We start from the raw sequence: 17,331 nt of genomic DNA on the forward strand, positions 1-17,331 counted from the left end.
TTGACGAATAAGGATGGTCACCAACCAAGCAAACATTTATAATAGCTCCCAAACATCCCTATTTAATAAATAAATAAATAAAAATGGATGGTCGCCAATGCCCTACACCTCCATAATTATAATAAAGAAGAAACAAAACCCCACTCAATGCTCATATCACTTTCAAAAATATGTAGCAAGCAAATCAATTTTGAAAGAATTCTGGTGTAAGAAAGGAGGTTTTTTTTTTTTTTTTTTTTTTTTTTTTTTTTTATTTATTTATTTAAATTTTTAATTATATATATATATATTTATATATATATATATTATTAATTGTGTTAATAAGCAAAGAGTAACAAACATATAAACAAACTTACTTGCGAGGGACTTGCCTTTTGAATCCAAACCCAATGGAGGGAGATGCTAACAAATGAGAAGATGAAAATAGTGATGGAGGCCCATCTTGTTTGTTTTTAGACCCTTTAAAACACAACCAGATTAACTTATTTAATTAGCCAAGTGATTACTTAGTCAAAATATCAAATCTAGGTTAACACAAATATATCATATCATTGTAACAATATGATAACTCAGGAAAACCAAACCGATAAAAAGCCTGGGGAGGATTTAACCTAGCTATCCTCAAGGTAAACCGAATCCACTATGAAAGAATTGAAGTTTATACAATAGCGATATAGACCGCTAACATCCTATTACTACCTCGAGTAGGAAACTTACTGCCATGACTACGTGACAGTTCTAAGTCTACAGACTACTTCTTTCTTAGATTCCCAGCAAACACAAGCACTCCCGCTTGTATATCTTTAAGCTCTTGAATCTGCAACTGAATTGATCACCAAGCTCTCGACATCAATCTTGAGATTGGAAACCCTAAGTGTATGTGAAGGCAAACACCTCTAGATCTTACAAAAGATTCACACACACAACATAGAGAGCAACCTCTAAACGTGGTTAGGGTTTTCCCTTTTATACTTAAGAAAAAACATAAAACCCTACACGTCAAACCGGGCTTCGGCTAAGTTGGAAAATTCTGCAAAAAAACAATCTGCACAAGCTTCAATCGATTGAGTCTAATTTTCAATCGATCGAGCCAGGTAGATTTACACAGTAAATCTTGCAGAACACTCGATTGCAACTTTACATATAAACACACTTTATGCAAGTCTAAAACAAGACTAAAACATTTTAATCATGGTTTGCCAACATTACAAATTGAAGTTCTAATACATTAGTTCCTAATTCCTTAGAACCTAACACATCTCTTCCCGTAAAATACTCCTAACTTTTGGTTGATAGTATTATTTTTCAAAAGAAAGAACACGTGCGTATTATTAGAGAGAGGTTTCATTAGAATGTATCGTAATATAATATTTTTCTTTTCAAATTTACCTATAACATATAACTTCATAAAACTCATTACACAAAAACAAATAATAATTGAAACGAAAATAGAAAGCCCTCTAAACACACATGTGTGTCTATATATATATATAATGTTTATATTTATGTTTATGATTATGTTATGCAAACATCATGTCCAGTGCATGTGAAATAAATAAATAAATATATATGTGTGTATAATGTGTATGCGAATCTTTTTCATGTCCATTTCATAAATATCTAGTTCATACTAAAATTAAATGCTGTGTTTGAGGAAAATTATCAAATTATGTTATCAATAATATTGAGTATAATCAAATGTTTAAATTATCAATAATTAACATATTAAATTATCAATTTATGTTATCAATTAAATGTTTAAATTCCAAAATAGGGGGAGGAGAGAGAAATGAGATTTTAATATGCTTCGATCTATCATCCATGGCAGCACTTTGTGGTTTTGGACTGGCCGGATGATATGGGGGTGTGGTCTTTTGTGTGTAGAATGGGTTTGATTGATTAATTTTTTTTTTAAAAACCTTTTCCAGAATATGGTGGTGATGGAGAAAGTGATTTTTTTATTTTTTTTTGAGCATTTGGAAGAAAGTAAAGATATTACTTTGATGTGTTTGGTATACGCCTTCTATTTTGCTAATCTCTCTGGCGGCTTCAATTAGCAATACTTTAATAAGTTTTGATGGAGGTTTGTACCTTGTTATGATTAATGATTGAATGAAGATAGTTAGAATTAGTATTTCAATAAGATAGTTACATCAAATTCAATTATAGGCTCCACCATGTCACAAGCTAACATTTTTCTTGGGTCATTTTTTCGTCACATTCAATGGTATATTGTGTAACTTTAATTAGTAAGTCTATAACTTTATCATTTATTTTATTTTATTTTTATTCTCAAGACTATATTAACATCCTGATGGAAGGTTATGCCAAATTTGATTGTATGCCTGCATGCTAACTTATTTAATGTGAGATTGTGATTGGGTTAGATAAGTATGTTATATTTTTGTCCATGGATCTTGAAAATGTCAAGGAGGATTAGCATGATAACTGATGTAAACATAGGGAAGTGGAGAAACGTTGACAATTAATGTTTATGTATAACAATATAAGTTATTATTGTATAACAGTATAACAATATTATGTTTACGTTTAACCATTGCCCTAAGGGCATTCGTTAGCATTTTCATTTTTGGGTCATGCTAATGGGTGCCCTTAGGGTAATGGTTAACAATCTATTTTAGGAAAGTTTTGACATAACTTTTATGAGAAATAGAAAAAGCTGTCAAAATATTAATTTTTTTTTTTCTTTTCCCATAAAAACATTCTTCAAATGGATTGTTAACCATTGCCCTAAGGGCATTTGTTAGCATTTCCATTTTCTAAATAGCATGAATCTATGCTATATATTGTTATTAATTTGTAATTTAAAAGTTTAAACATATGTTTCTAGTTTCAATTATGTGTTCATAATATAGTCATATGTAGTAGTTGGGTTGTGGATTTTTATTTTATGTCATTTATTTATTTATTTATTATTATTATTTTTGCTTAGTGACCAAAACAAGAAAAATGAATGAAAGTAAGTTCCCCTACCATATACATTAACAACCACCTCGAATTTTATCTTCTTGATTTAAGAGTGATAATGGTTTATTAAGAATCATTTCTTTGTCCAAATTCATCTTTTTATTTTATTTTTTATTTTTATTTTTGCTAAAATTTGTGCCCAATAGACTTTCTAATAGGAAAAATGCAAAATGAACTATAAGTTTTATTGTATAAAACTTATAAACTAATATGATAATAAATGTAAAATTGTTTATTTAATGTGACAATAAATGTAAAGCCGTCCATTTGGCTTGAACTTTTTATCATGGATTACAAAAAGATTCCTCTTTTGTCTCTTGTGATTAAAAGCTTTGATTGTTTTTAATTTTTAAGATAAAAGACATTTAGTGCTCAAGCAAAACAATGGAGTAATCTAATATAATATCTATAATCTACCATCTAATTATCTATAATCTATTATATATATATATATATAATGGTCATGTTAACAGATGCCCTAAAGTAGTTGTTAATAAATCATTTTAGAAAATTTTTTTAATCACTTTTATGGGAAAATTAAAAAGGTTGTCAAAACATTAGTTACTTTTTCTCTTTTTCCATAAAAACTTTTCTAAAATAGTTCACTAACAAATGTCCTTAGGGCATTCATTGATTTTTCATTATATAAAATCGAAAACATTTGATTTTTGATTAATTTGATAATAATTTGCCACATAAATATTTGCACATCATATTTCATTCAATATTTAAATCCTTCATTAGAAACTTTACACATCATATTTTGTTTTGATGGTAAATATATTATTCAACATATAGTTATAAAAAATTCCTAATTGTAGAGTATTTAATTCCATTTTCAACCACAATTATAATAAATCCTAAATAATGACTATCATAATTATCAAATTTTATATTTAGACAAAATAAAAAATTATATTATATTAAACATTTCTTGTGCGTTGCACTTATTATAGACTAGTATATATTATAAAAATTGGATATCAAGACTGACGGTTGTACAAAATAATGACAAGTGTCCATTTGTCACTACATATAACAATGAACAAAGTTTTGCTCCAAACCTTGAGCTCCAACAACTAATAGAAAGATGACATTTGTCATTATCATGTATGTGGGGGATTTTCCCGTGCACACTCAGCTCATTGTCCGCTTTGGGGAGCCAAGCCCGCATGGATTTGTCCTCGTCCCCGAGTGTGGGAACCTTGGATGGATGGATCTTCGGGCCAAGGACTTGCCTTGTAGCCTTTTACACCGCATCCTTGGAGTCCCACATCGGTTAGAGAAGCGCCCTATGCTCCAAGGGCTTATAAGGCATGCGTGGGGCGCTTCTCTAATCGATGTGGGACTCCAAGGATACGGTGTAAAAGGCTACAAGGCAAGCCCTTGGCCCGAAGATCCGTCCATCCAAGGTTCCCACACTCGGGGACGAGGACAAATCCGTGCGGGCTTGGCTCCCCAAAGCGGACAATGAGCTGAGTGTGCGCGGGAAAATCCCCCACATTTAAAAGCATGTGTTAGTGGTACACCATGCCTTGCTCCAAGGGCTTATAAGGCATGCATGAGGCGCTTCTCTAACCGATGTGGGACTCCAATGATGCGATGTAAAAGGCTACAAGGCAAGCCCTTGGCCCGAAGATCTATCCATCCAAGGTTCCCACACTCGGGGACAAGGACAAATCCGTGTGGGCTTAGCTCCTCAAAGCGGACAATGAGCTGAGTATGCGTGGGAAAATCCCCCATAATGTACATTGCACATGACTCACTTAATCTAGCCAGTCAAGTGAGTCATGTGCATTGCACATGACATGGTACATGTTATTTTTCCACTAGTAGTTGGAGGCTTGGAGCTCAAAGCTTTAAATATGTTTGGAGCCAAACCTTATACTATAACAATAACATGTGCCATCTTTTGTAAAAGTAAAGATGCATACAAGAGTAAGATTAAAATGACTCCTCTAACCTTCATTAACTACATTTAGTCATTATTTACTAATTCCCCTTAAAAAAATACTTACAAAATTTAATATTGGGTCATAAACTCCTAAATAAACATGCATTTAAATGTCCACTACCATAATTTTTTTTTACTATTCATTTTGGCTTGCTACTTTAGAGTAATTCTAATAGTTTAACTATAATTTTCTCCCTATTTGTTACTTTTCGTATTTTAGGTAACCACTTTCCTTTTCCCTAACATCAAACTTCCTATCCCCAAATATAGGTCACCATTGTAGCTTAAATGGGTATGAGTATGAGTAAGTTGATGGGTATATTGATGTGGATGGTTTTTGGGTGTTTGGTTACCTATTTTTAGATAATCTGCTACCAATACGTTTTTTTTTGGTAGGAGCTGCTACCAATACTCTAAAAAGCATGAATGCATAAAAACGAACATAGAGATTTTTTATTTTATTTTTGAGGAAACATAGAGATATATAATTAGGAACATTAAGATGTGAGTTTAATAAGGTTTTAATTCTCAAATATAAATCATTAATGAGTGAACATTTATGGTAAAAAAATTAACCTATATAATTAACATGGAAATAAATTACAAATACTATTACTTTTTGTTTTTTCTTTATTAAAATAATTCTAACATTTAATGAAAGTAGAAACACAAAAAAATGCATTTATTGCTTCTTGTTTAGATTTTTCCAATACTTATTTTCCCACATTTCCACTTGCTTTATGGATTTATCCTTTCTCTCAAGAAAACCTTGTAGTGACGAAGGATCATAAGGAGGAGGCAAGGTGCATGGGGTTAAATCACTGGGAGACTTAACCATGGACTCAACCATGAATTTCTCCCATGTACCCTTAGCTGGGCAAGCCATCATTTCTGAACATAGCTCAATTGCTCTTCGAGGTATAGATGGTTTGAATTTCAAGAGCTTTGCATGTTCATTTAACAAATGAAACATGTAGTCATATACGTAGTCCATCTTTAGATCCTCCTGTATGAAGTTGCTTGCTGCCTCTCCTATGGCTTGAGCCTGCTAAGTTTACAAAAATCATAACAGTTGAAAATATAATAAATGATTTTGTTAACATGAATTTAAATTAGTGAAAAATGCAAAAGCATTTTTGAAAACTTAAAAGGTAAAAATAGGGGTATACAAATTCTTTGTACCATTTTTTGTATTCCACTAATTATAATTTGTCATGTATTTGATTTTTTTTTTCCCCACATTAGCTTATGTTGTTTTATAAAGAAAGACAAACAAATGCATGACAAGTTGTGCTTGATGGAATATAAATTAAAACACAAAAAGTAGTATAGAGAATTTGTATTCATTATGAAACTTTATATTCTTTCACTAGGTATTTATTGCGTTTGTATACAAAATTACATATTAATATAATGTAGTAAGAGAAATAAAAATAAAATTCTATTAAAAATATACATTAGTCCTCAAAAAAATTATATATATTAGAACAATAATGTCAAAAAATTTTAGGCTTTAAAAGCTAATTTGACATAATATTATAAGATTAACCAAAAGTCAAATGATTTTGATTTTATATATATCATCATAGATTTTTCAATCTAACCAACTTGCTGGAGTTGAGAAATCTCAACCCAAGGATTGATAGATTTAAAACCAACCCAACCAACTTGCAAGAATTCAAATTGGGTTGTGTGTCGTTGAGTTTGCACCATTTCGTTGAGCCTAATAAAAAAAATAATGTTTCATTCAACTATGCAGCTTCATTATTTAATAAATAATTGTACCTTGTATACTTATGACTAATATTCCAATGCCATCAAACAAAGTCCCAAAATAGCAAAATAAATTAAGGTAATAAATTCAGCCTAAGTCTCATAATCCAAAATAAATCAAACGAGCAATTTTAAATTACATATTTATATTTAAAAATAAAATCTAATAGTGTAGGTTGGGTAAGTTACTTAGATTGGAAATTTTGTCAACATGATTCCCGCACAATTCGAGTTCAGAAAAAGAAAAAGAAAACAAATAAAGTTATCAACCCATGTAAAACAATTCAAATCGTTGGGTTAGATCGGTCCATTGGAATGGTGGATGCACAACCCTTAGTGAAAACATTTTGAAAATGAGAGAGAGAGAGAGAGAGAGAGAGAGACCTTTTGCGTGTGATTGTTGCCCCATTCCACAGCAAACTTGAGAGAGGTGCACTTGCTGTTGTCCCTAATGGGCCAGTAGTGCTCCAATGGCACCATTCCTCTAATGAAGAAATCATAATAATGAGGCCTGATGAGCAATGTCATTGAGTCACATGCTAAAATGTACTTCTCACTTACAGACCATGCCCATCCCTCTATATAAATCTTATATCTAGCACAAAGCACACTGTTCTCAATTAAAAAGAGGATAAAAGAGAATAGTTCAAATGGAAATAAAATTGTTCTTTGACTTTGTTTTTATACTACCTGTGAGTGCATTGGTCTTCTAAATTTGATCGTTTGTAACCTTGTTTAGATTCTTGCACCCATTCCTGAAATTAGAGCGCATCAATTTTTTTTTTGCAACATATATATGTAGGAGAATGATCAACATCTGTGAGTAAACAAGAAGAATGTATATTTAACTTGTATATATAGGTGAGTGTTCCAGTCATCTTTGGCTGAGACGTTGCACTTCAAAAGGTCATTTCTAGTTGGAGCCACACTTGGATTCCCTCTCCAATAAGCATAGGGTACTCTATCCTTCCATTTGGTTCTTGTGTTGCCTTGTTTTATGTCCTCCAACACTCTTTTCCATGGCTTTATATTGATCTCAGCCCTAACAAAATTAAGTCATACCTATGTAAAATTTCTCCGCAAAAATTGCCCTCTTAAATTATCTCTTTCTCTTTATCACTTGGTATATTATTACTATTAGGTTCAAGAAATAACATTTAAACCATGATATGAAGATGATTATATTTCAAACTCGACTAATGGCAATCGAAAGGTAAGCACGATTGATTTACATACCAGCCCCAAAAAGACCAATCAGGAAACACAATATCCAAACTCGACCAATCCGAACAGTAGCGAAACAATGGAGGTGGGCCCGAATTTGGGCCCCGAAAGTCGTTCGATGGGACGACAGGTCGATCATCACAATCAAACATGAGTTCCAAGTCAGGCAATCTCCCAGGGTACAACCTTAGAAGCTGCAAAATGCCCCACAAGCTGAACATGTCTCTTGTCTGTATAGACTCCCTATATTTCTCTACGTAGGCCTTACCTTTCACGATCACAAGCCTGAAATGCGCGGTTTTGCGAGCCCGCTCCACCATTTTCCTCGTGATTCCTGTGTGCTTCCAGTGCCGTAGATCTTCGTGGATCCAACGGAAGTACGATGGGCACGTTCTGTTTGATGATGATGATGATATTGGACGGTCAGGATTGTGTGCTGTTGTGGGGTAGTAGTTTTTTGGGCAGGTCTGTTTTTTGTTTCCTTTTGTGCATTTCAGTGGGAATTCTTGTTCTTTTGGTGATTTTTCTGTTGTTCTTTGGATTCGTTTGTCACTGTAAGTAGTACCTGAAAATATAGACTGCAAAGCGCATATAAATATGATGATAATTTTATTATTAAAATCTTATAAACTGCAGTAACAATGAATATGATTAATCCGAGATTAACAATATAAAAAATATTAATGAACTAACAATTTATATATTATTATTATGATTACTATTAGTTGTGCTATTATTCCTGATCTAAACTCTTTCTTTAGGCAGGTGGGTCTTGTAACTAAAATAATTAGTATCTTCTGGTATTTTTAACAGACATGTCCAGTGTTCAATCCATTTCTCCTCTAAACTATCAAATTATCAAATAGTAATAGAAATCATGAGTTATGACCCTCACCTACTGTTTTGATAATGATTTAAAAAAAAAAAAAAAAATCAATCAGTGCTAAGATGACAACTGACAGGTATTAGAAATTTAGAACGTATAGCACACGAAGGAAGCAAAAAGATTTGCTAACCATGACAGATAAATTACCCAATTGGCCAAAAAGCTAAAGTTTTTAGGAAATGGTGAATTTAAATTTAATCATTTAACTATTATCCTAGTAAATTAATTGAGAAAACCCTTTGAGCAATTTACAGTTCAGAGTCAATCTTTCTTTTCGTTTTCCCACATTTTCTTAGCAACCAAACACAACAGTCTTACCTCAAAACTCAACCCAGAAACCGTAATTCTACTACAATTCATGCAAATCAGTTCTCTCTCAATATAAACGTGGACACTATCAATAACTTAATAACGTCTTCTTCTTCTTTTCTTTTCTTTTTTTTTCTTTTTTTTTTTTTTTCTGAGCAACCAAACGGAATTTAATATATAAATAAATAAATAAATAAATAAATAAATAAAGATTTTGACAGAAGTATTTAAAATCAAATAGTTGAAATGGACAATTTAAATTTTAAAAAACGAAAGGAGAGAATGTAAGCCCATTGAATAGGCTTGAATCCCAAGAAGATGACCAAAATTAGGGAACAAGTTTCCTAACACATGATAGTTAGATATCTCATATAATAAAATTTGAGTTTTAGAAGTCATGGTTTTCTCTACCCATGAAATACCCCGTAAATCTCATGATTTAAGAATGTGAGTTTTTTCAAGATCCAATAAATTGAAATGGAAAATGATAAAGGTGTGATAAGTTTTACTACATAAAACTTATAAACTAATGTGATAATGAATGTAATTAGTGAGCTCCAATCACCTCATAAATGAATATTTAAAATGCCGCTTTGCTATTGATGATGCATTAGTTTGTAAACTCAATGTAGTAAAACTTGTAGTACTCCAAAGCACTACTTGATCGAAATTTTATTCCAACTATAACTCTATTACCAAAAATTTCAAAATTTTAAAATTAAAATTTTTATTTATTTGATAATTGCCAGGAACCTTTTTGCAACAAGGGTTGAAAATGCGAGAACAGCCCAAATCTTCCCTTGGGTCCTTTAGAGGTGTTTATTGTGGAGAATCAAGTCCAAAACTCCAAATGTATAATGAACAAAAGGCTAATGGTGCTTTGACAAGAGAGAATCAAAATGCTAATAACAAAAGTGCAGAAAAAGCATAAAAACATAACAGGCTTGAAACTTCGACCCACAGTCACCGAGAAGAAGAAATTGAGAGAGGTTGTGAGGAAGAGAGGGAAAATTCCCCCGTACTCATATTTTCACCCCTAAGGTTCAGAATTGTGAGAATGTTTCTTGGCTCAGTAGGTTTTTGCTCTCAAGTTTCATTTCTATGAGGAAAACCTGGTTCAACAGGTTTGAAACTTTGACTCACGGTCAGCGAGAAGAGGAAATTGAGAGAGGTTGTGAGGAAGAGAGGGAAAGTTCCCCTATACCCATATTTCCACCCCCAAGGTTTGAAATTGTGAGATTGTTGACTAATTGAATGAGTTTTTGCTCTGAAGTTTCAGGTATGTGGGTAGAATGTAGTTAATTCCTTTTGAATCTGATTGAGGCCTTTTGTATTGAACTTGGAGTACTCTAAGTGACTGTTTTTGGTCAATAGAAGAGGCTTTAAACCCCAAGGTATCAATCAAAGAAGCTATGGTCAGATTTGATTTAATTGGGTAAGAGGGATGCCTTGCTTTTGCATAATTTGGGAAATAAAGTATCCTGAATTCATGAGCTAATGTTTTCCAGACATGGCAAGTCCTTGGAGATTGCATTTGGTTGTTACAGCAAACAAGGCTAGCCATTAAGGGTCAGCTTTGTGTTTTAGGCAAAAAAATGGTATAGCAGAAAAGTTGGGTCACAGTCACCCAGAACATAAAAGCTGTTTTGGAGTGGAAATTTTGGACACAAGATCACCTCCATGAGCCTGAGGTGCTACGAGCGTCCCTTGCCCACTTGGTAGCACGCATGGGTTGGGTTCATGCAAAAAGTTTGAAAGGAACCGACCCATACCCTCCAAACCACATTTCCTCAATTTCCCTCAATAAGTCGCATAGACTTGTGTCATGCTTAAAAGAATAAAATAAAATATAATACATAAATTGAGCCCACAAGGAAGTCAGGCTTGGTTGAATCAGACTTGTAGAAAATGTGTCGCGAAAATGGGTATCAACAATAATCAGTCTTATCATATTAAAACTTAGGCACTAAATTCAATAATATTAGTAAAATGTTTTATTTCATTTACATATATATATTTTAATAAATCCATGCATGAAACGAGAATACTTTTAGTTAATCTAAAATTTTAGTAGACGAATTCATAGCAAAAAAAAAAAAAAAAAGAGAAAAAAAATCCAACTTCAAGATTAATTTCTTTAAAAAAAAATTTATTTTCCTAAATTCGAAGGTTGGATTCAAGGCTTTTGTGGGAATATAGGCTTGATAAGACAAATGTGATTGCCTTAACCGACTTTTTCGTAATTCCATTGCAAGTTTCTGTTACCCAAATAGAATGGTAGGTCGACTGTGTAGTCTGTGTTTAAGTTCAGTTGCTATATGGCTGATCACAAAATACTGTAAGGATTAAAGAATATATAAGAATAAAGACTTACGATATCAATCCAGCCTAGAAATACCAAAGCACTGACAAGGAGGAAGAAGATGAAGACCACGCTAGCTGTTGCAACTTTCTTCTTCACTGGTAGCCAACAAGTTCCACTGTGATAGAACATATTGAGTTTGTTTCTCATTATTTCTTTTCATGGGGCTTTTGTTGGCCTTCTTTAAAAACCTGCAAAACAAGAGCCTTGCCTTCCAAACTGTTGACTATTGATGTTACCTATTGGTATAGTTGGTCTACTGGACTTTCGGAATTTAATTTTCGAGCCTACCACCTTCACCATATAGAGTCTGATCTAATCTAATCTAATCCAAAATTATTTTTGACAAAACAGGGGATGAAAATTATTGAAGCATCTAGAGAATTTTCATCCAAAAAAGCAAGTCCGCAGAACTAACCTTCAATTGTTAGTCTCTTTCTTATACCCACCTGTTATGTGTGATTTGTGTATGAAAGCGAAATTCCTCTCTAGCTATGTCTTGTAGAGTTGTTGTACTCCTTGCAAGTTTCCATCAATATAAGAACTCTTTTTGAGCCTAAGCCTAAGTGAGGACAAGATTGGCAAGTCCAGTATACTCCATTGAATGTGTTTATATCACTTGCTAGTCCAAAATTATCCCTCACAGCTCATTAAGTAGTTGACTATTCTTCGGGCAGTTTAGTCTTTTTGGGTGTTAAGTTACCCCCAATTGAAGGGCAGAGTTATGGCTGATCGCCTTAAGGAGTATAGGCCAGAGTATCTGATTCCAAAATATTACATAAATCAGCAGAGCTAGGATAATCTAAAATAACAAAATCAGAAAGACAGGAACAGCCTTCCTTAGCAAGCTTGTCTGCGCATCTAATTCAATGTTATTTTACTTTTCAACTAACAAGCCAATTGCTCTTCCCAACACCAGAGACTACGACTGAAGTAGTAGTCATATGTAAGAAGGTCAATTCCAATCCCCCCGGCCCATTGGCTTCTTAGCAAAAGATTTTGGACTAGGGCTGGTGCATTGGGTATTTGATAAAAGGGTGATTACAGTTTATCTCCCTGTGATTTGACTGAATTCACGTTGCATGTACATGATTGGAAAGTTGACACTTTACTTACTTAAGGATTCACTCCATCTGTATCATGTAACCCACATTTGTTAAAAATTTGGCTATAAACTTGGTTTTGGCATTGGCTATAACTCCCCCTAAAAAATTAACATGACTACATATTTTGAAAATCCAATCGTCGAAGTGTAAGTTCTTTATATCCTTACCATGCATGTCAAATTTCATATCAATCAAATGTTATTTACTATTCAATCTATAAACTTATATTTTATGCATAATTTTAGACTACCAAAAATTTAAATTTAAATATTTGATTGATGTCATATTTATTAATCTTTGATATTCTAGAAATTTTGCAAGCATGAATGATATAAGAAGAAAATGTAATTAATCCAATAGTGAATTAATTTGTTAAAATTCATGTCCAATAAAAAGATATTGGGTGGAGTTATAGCCTAAGGTTACAACTAATTTTGTAGCTAAATTATTTCATTTCTTCTTATATCCTTCATGTTTGCAAAATTTCTAAAACATTAAAGATTAATAACTATATCATTAGTCAAACATTTAGATTTTAATTTTTTGTAGTCTAAAATTATACATAAAACATAAGTTTATGAATTGAATAGTAAATATTAAATAACATCCGATTGACACGAAACTTCATATGTGCTTTAACAACATAAAGAACCTGCAATCAAATGGTTAGATTTTTAAAATATGTAATCATGTTAATTTTTAGTGGGATTTGTAGCCTTAGGCTGCAACTAAATTTGAAGTCAGCCTTTGTCCAAGAAAAGAATATAATCTAATGATAAATTTGTCAAAATTCACATTTAATAACAAAATATTGACTTGAGCTATTAGCTACAATCATGATTGTCAAAATCGAGATCCTACTTAAGATCGTTGGAGGAAGGAGGGATTGTGAATCGTAGGATCGGATCGTGAATCATAAGATCCTACATTATTTGAAAAAAAAAATAATAACAAATTGGTTTGTTAAATAATCACATAAATTATAAATTTATAAAAACCAAAAATTTGCATCCATTTGAGGCAATTGCCATACATCATTACATCCATTAGTAAGCAACATTTAAAGAGGCCAAAAACCTCAAAACGTGACACTCTATTGGGATGTTATTTTTTGTTTGGGTTCAACTAACACTCTATCTCTCTACATTAGAATTAAGGAAGTCAATTCCGTACCGTACCGGCCGGTATATACCATATCGGCCAGTAATCCAGTACAGATAACCCCTTTGTTTCGTATCGGAAAAAATACTGGCCGTATTGGTCGCGTATCGACTGTATCGACGAAATCCAGCTGTTTTGGCCAGTAAATGGATACCGGGCCGAAACACAATGTCTCATTTGTAAGGAAAGAAAACAGAGAAGAAGGAGAAAAGGAAGAAGACGATGATGAAGCAGGGCTGCAGGGGTTGCGTCGTGAAGCAACTGCTTCTTCTTCTTCTTCTTCTTCCTTCCTTCCTTCCTTTTTTTCTTCTTCTTCTCTGTCGATTTGTCCGCCTCCCTCTTTTTTTTTTTTCTTCTTCTTCTTCTTCTTCTCTATCGGTCTGTCTGTCTCCTCTCTTTTCATTTTTGCTGAACTTTGTTATGTATGGTCTGGTTTCTCACTTTCTCTCTTTGTTTTGTATTTGTTTTTGAAGTTTTCTAAACTCTCCATGTGACTCAATACACTGACACTAGCTGCCAAGCATTGGAAATATGGAAAGCTTTTCATTTTTGAATAAAAGATGAGCTCTCCAACACTTCTTTTTAGCTTTGGCCTTTGAGCCCAAATGATATGACATAATATACGTGTATTGCCATATTGTCATGGTATTGCAACAAATTTATACTTAGAACAATGCTAATATTACAACATTTTAAACAATTTTTGTCATAATTTGTCATGTGAGGAGTTGTGAGTGATGAAAATGTGAACCCACATACACTCACAATTTTTTTCACCCCTCACAACTTATCATATAAGGAGTTGTGGTAAAAGTTAATAACTCCATAAAAAAAATATAAAAAGTTGCCAATGTGATATATTGAGTTATTAGAAATATAACTTTGTATATAGTATAAAATAGTAAAAAAATAACGGTAAATTCGAAACAGTACACCGGTATTAACCAGTATCCGAAATATATCGTACCGTTGGCCAAACCGGTACAGCCTCTGGTATGATATTGACTTCCTTGATTAGAATAACAAAACCTGGTCTGTTGGGATGTTATTTTTTATTTGGGTCAAACTAAGTCTTTTGTTAAGTTAAAGAAGATTACAAGAAACCAGGATTATTTGGAATTATCAGAATCGTACGATCCTGAACAATCGCTAAGATTTTTGAAACATCCAGATCATTTTGGGCAAGTAAGATCGTAAAATCGTAGGATCGTAAGATTCAGATCGGGATTTTGATAACCATAGCTACAACCAATAAATGACTTTCCCTTATGAGTTGGTAAAAAGTACTTTATGAATGTTAGATTGTTAGTGGCCAATAATTTTATTATTCAACTATAAATCATTGGTTTTAAACGTTACCTTAATTGGCTGAAGTTATTGTTATTAAAACAAATTTGACCGCTAAACCAGTTATGATATTTCCATTTACATAATTCAATGCATTTGTCATAGCATTTATCTATCCATCTACCATATACCTTTAGCCATTAAATTAAGAATCCAAATTTGATAAAAATGTGGTATAAAATCCATTTTTTACACTATCCAATAAGAGATTGCCACTTCAACTTTTTACTTAAAACTTAATACATCCTATTACATATAATAACATATCAATAAACTCACAATTGAGTTGAATTTTCAAAAGAGTATTAGAATTGATGGGTCAAGCTTAGGTCCAGTGTCCATTAGTACTAGACCTGTTGGGATGATAAATGTGTCCACTTTCAGACATATGTCACCATCTGACCAAGTCTAGTGCAGTGACCTAAACCAAGACATTCTGATTGTGTGTGATTGTGTCCAGTGGCGGCTCTAGGACTTTTTTTCTAGGGGGGTCAGCATTAGTGGAGCTAAGAATTTATAGGGAATTAAAAAAAATAAAATGACTAGATTTTTTTTTCCCTTTATACACCACTTCCATACAATTTAGTATACAATACAACTATATTTTACAATAGTCTAAAAAAATTATTAGTAGTTTAAAGATTGGTAAGACAACAACTATTGAATACATAAACAAATAGAATTAAATAATTAATCATACATTCTTATCAAATAACTAATCATACATTTAATAAACCACAAATGTAGAAGGATAGTGTAAGGAAAAAAAAAACTTTATTTTGTTGTTAATGCCAAAGTAAGCCAAATTTTGAGAGAGGGCTTTAAAAAAAAAATTTAACGAATGAGTGAAAATTTGAATTTTTTCTATTTCTTATAAATTTAAATATTTTAAGAGTAGTGCTATTAACAATTTGACACAACACTTTCAGAAAAATATTGCAACAAAATCTAGATGGTAGGTAAAAAAATTGTGTTAGTTACAGGTCTAGATAAAAGCCAATTACAACGTACTATTTAACTTGTATTGTGAAAATATTGTGAAAAATAATAGTAAAATAATCATCTTTAAGTTGATTTTAATTGGATTTTTTTTTTTAAATTAGGATCAAGTTGTTCAAATTTTTTATTTTATTTTAAAGGGGTCAAAACAAAAAAAAATAAATAAATAAATAAAAAAGTTTATATATAATTTTGTTTTGGGAGCATTCAGGGGGTTCATTTGAACCCCCTGTGCTGTGTGTAACGTCGCCCCTGATTGTGTCCAGTTTTTTATATGTAATATAATGATGTGACATGTTGGGATTGGAGGGTGTAAAACTTGGGTTTTACATTACATCCTTAAAGAATTTAATCTCTTTGTCATTGTAGATAAATAGATTATTCCCATAAAAAAAGAAAAAGGAAAAACAAAGAAAAAGAATAGATTATAGACCTCCATAAGCGGCTAATTGGGTGTGTACATTTAAGTATTTGAAAGAAACATTAAAGAACGTGGAAATCCATATATTAATCTAGAAATCTATTTTCCCTTTTTTTAAAAGCATATTTACAATTATCTTGTACTTGCCTTCAATCCAAATGCGCCACTAAAAAAATATTGGGTATACACATAGTCATAGAAGTGAAAGTTCCATGAAAAAAATAAAGGGTAAATTGCAAATTTCACTTCTAAAATTTGAGCGTATTTAGATTTTATACTCTAAAGTTTTAGAATTTGGATTTTACCTCTTGAATTTTAGGAGTGTTTGAATTTTACATCCTAAAGTTTTAGAATTTGGGGGTGTAAAATCCAAACACTTTCAAACTCTAGGAAGTAAAATCCAAATTCTGAAATGTCATGGTGTAAAATCCAAACACCCCAAATTTCAGGAAGTAAAATCTAAATTCTAAAACTTTAGAATGTAAAATCCAAACATCTCCAAACTTTAGGGGTGTAATTTACAATTAATCCAAAAATAAATAAATAAATAAGCTGAGAACATTTTTTTTAATAGATATGATAAGTGTAAGGACCAGATTTGAGTCCCTAGACCAAAAGATGGATGAACTTAGGCCTAAAAAGCCGAAAATAATGAATTTATAGAGAGTGGGTTGGAAAACTGGGCTAAAATGAATTAGACAACAAATAAAGTGGATTCAAATGACAAGAACAGGTAGCTAGATTGATTTAAACTAAAGAAAATCGTCCTCGGCACAATCCAAGGAGATCAGTTCTTATATA

General features: G+C 32.1%; 1 protein-coding gene across 4 annotated transcripts; it reads right to left on the reverse strand.

Annotated features, from left to right (window-relative positions):
* Positions 1 to 5,607: 5,607 nt before the first annotated feature.
* LOC126696944 (uncharacterized) lies at positions 5,608 to 12,061 on the reverse strand. 4 transcript variants are annotated; one of them, XM_050393711.1, is made up of 6 exons: positions 11,509 to 12,061; positions 7,952 to 8,517; positions 7,565 to 7,757; positions 7,406 to 7,470; positions 7,100 to 7,310; positions 5,608 to 5,987 (listed from the first exon to the last, which is right to left on the reverse strand). In XM_050393711.1, exons 1-6 carry the CDS (start codon positions 11,644 to 11,646, stop codon positions 5,625 to 5,627), a joined length of 1,536 nt encoding a protein of 511 aa, XP_050249668.1. In that variant the 5' UTR covers positions 11,647 to 12,061; the 3' UTR covers positions 5,608 to 5,624. The 4 variants fall into 4 exon arrangements, with proteins under 4 accessions (XP_050249668.1, XP_050249667.1, XP_050249666.1 ...); XM_050393710.1 differs by having other exon boundaries at positions 5,608 to 5,990; XM_050393709.1 differs by having other exon boundaries at positions 7,100 to 7,325.
* Positions 12,062 to 17,331: the final 5,270 nt, after the last annotated feature.

This window comes from Quercus robur, chromosome 8 (assembly GCF_932294415.1).
Source record: "Quercus robur chromosome 8, dhQueRobu3.1, whole genome shotgun sequence".
Taxonomy (NCBI): domain Eukaryota; kingdom Viridiplantae; phylum Streptophyta; class Magnoliopsida; order Fagales; family Fagaceae; genus Quercus; species Quercus robur.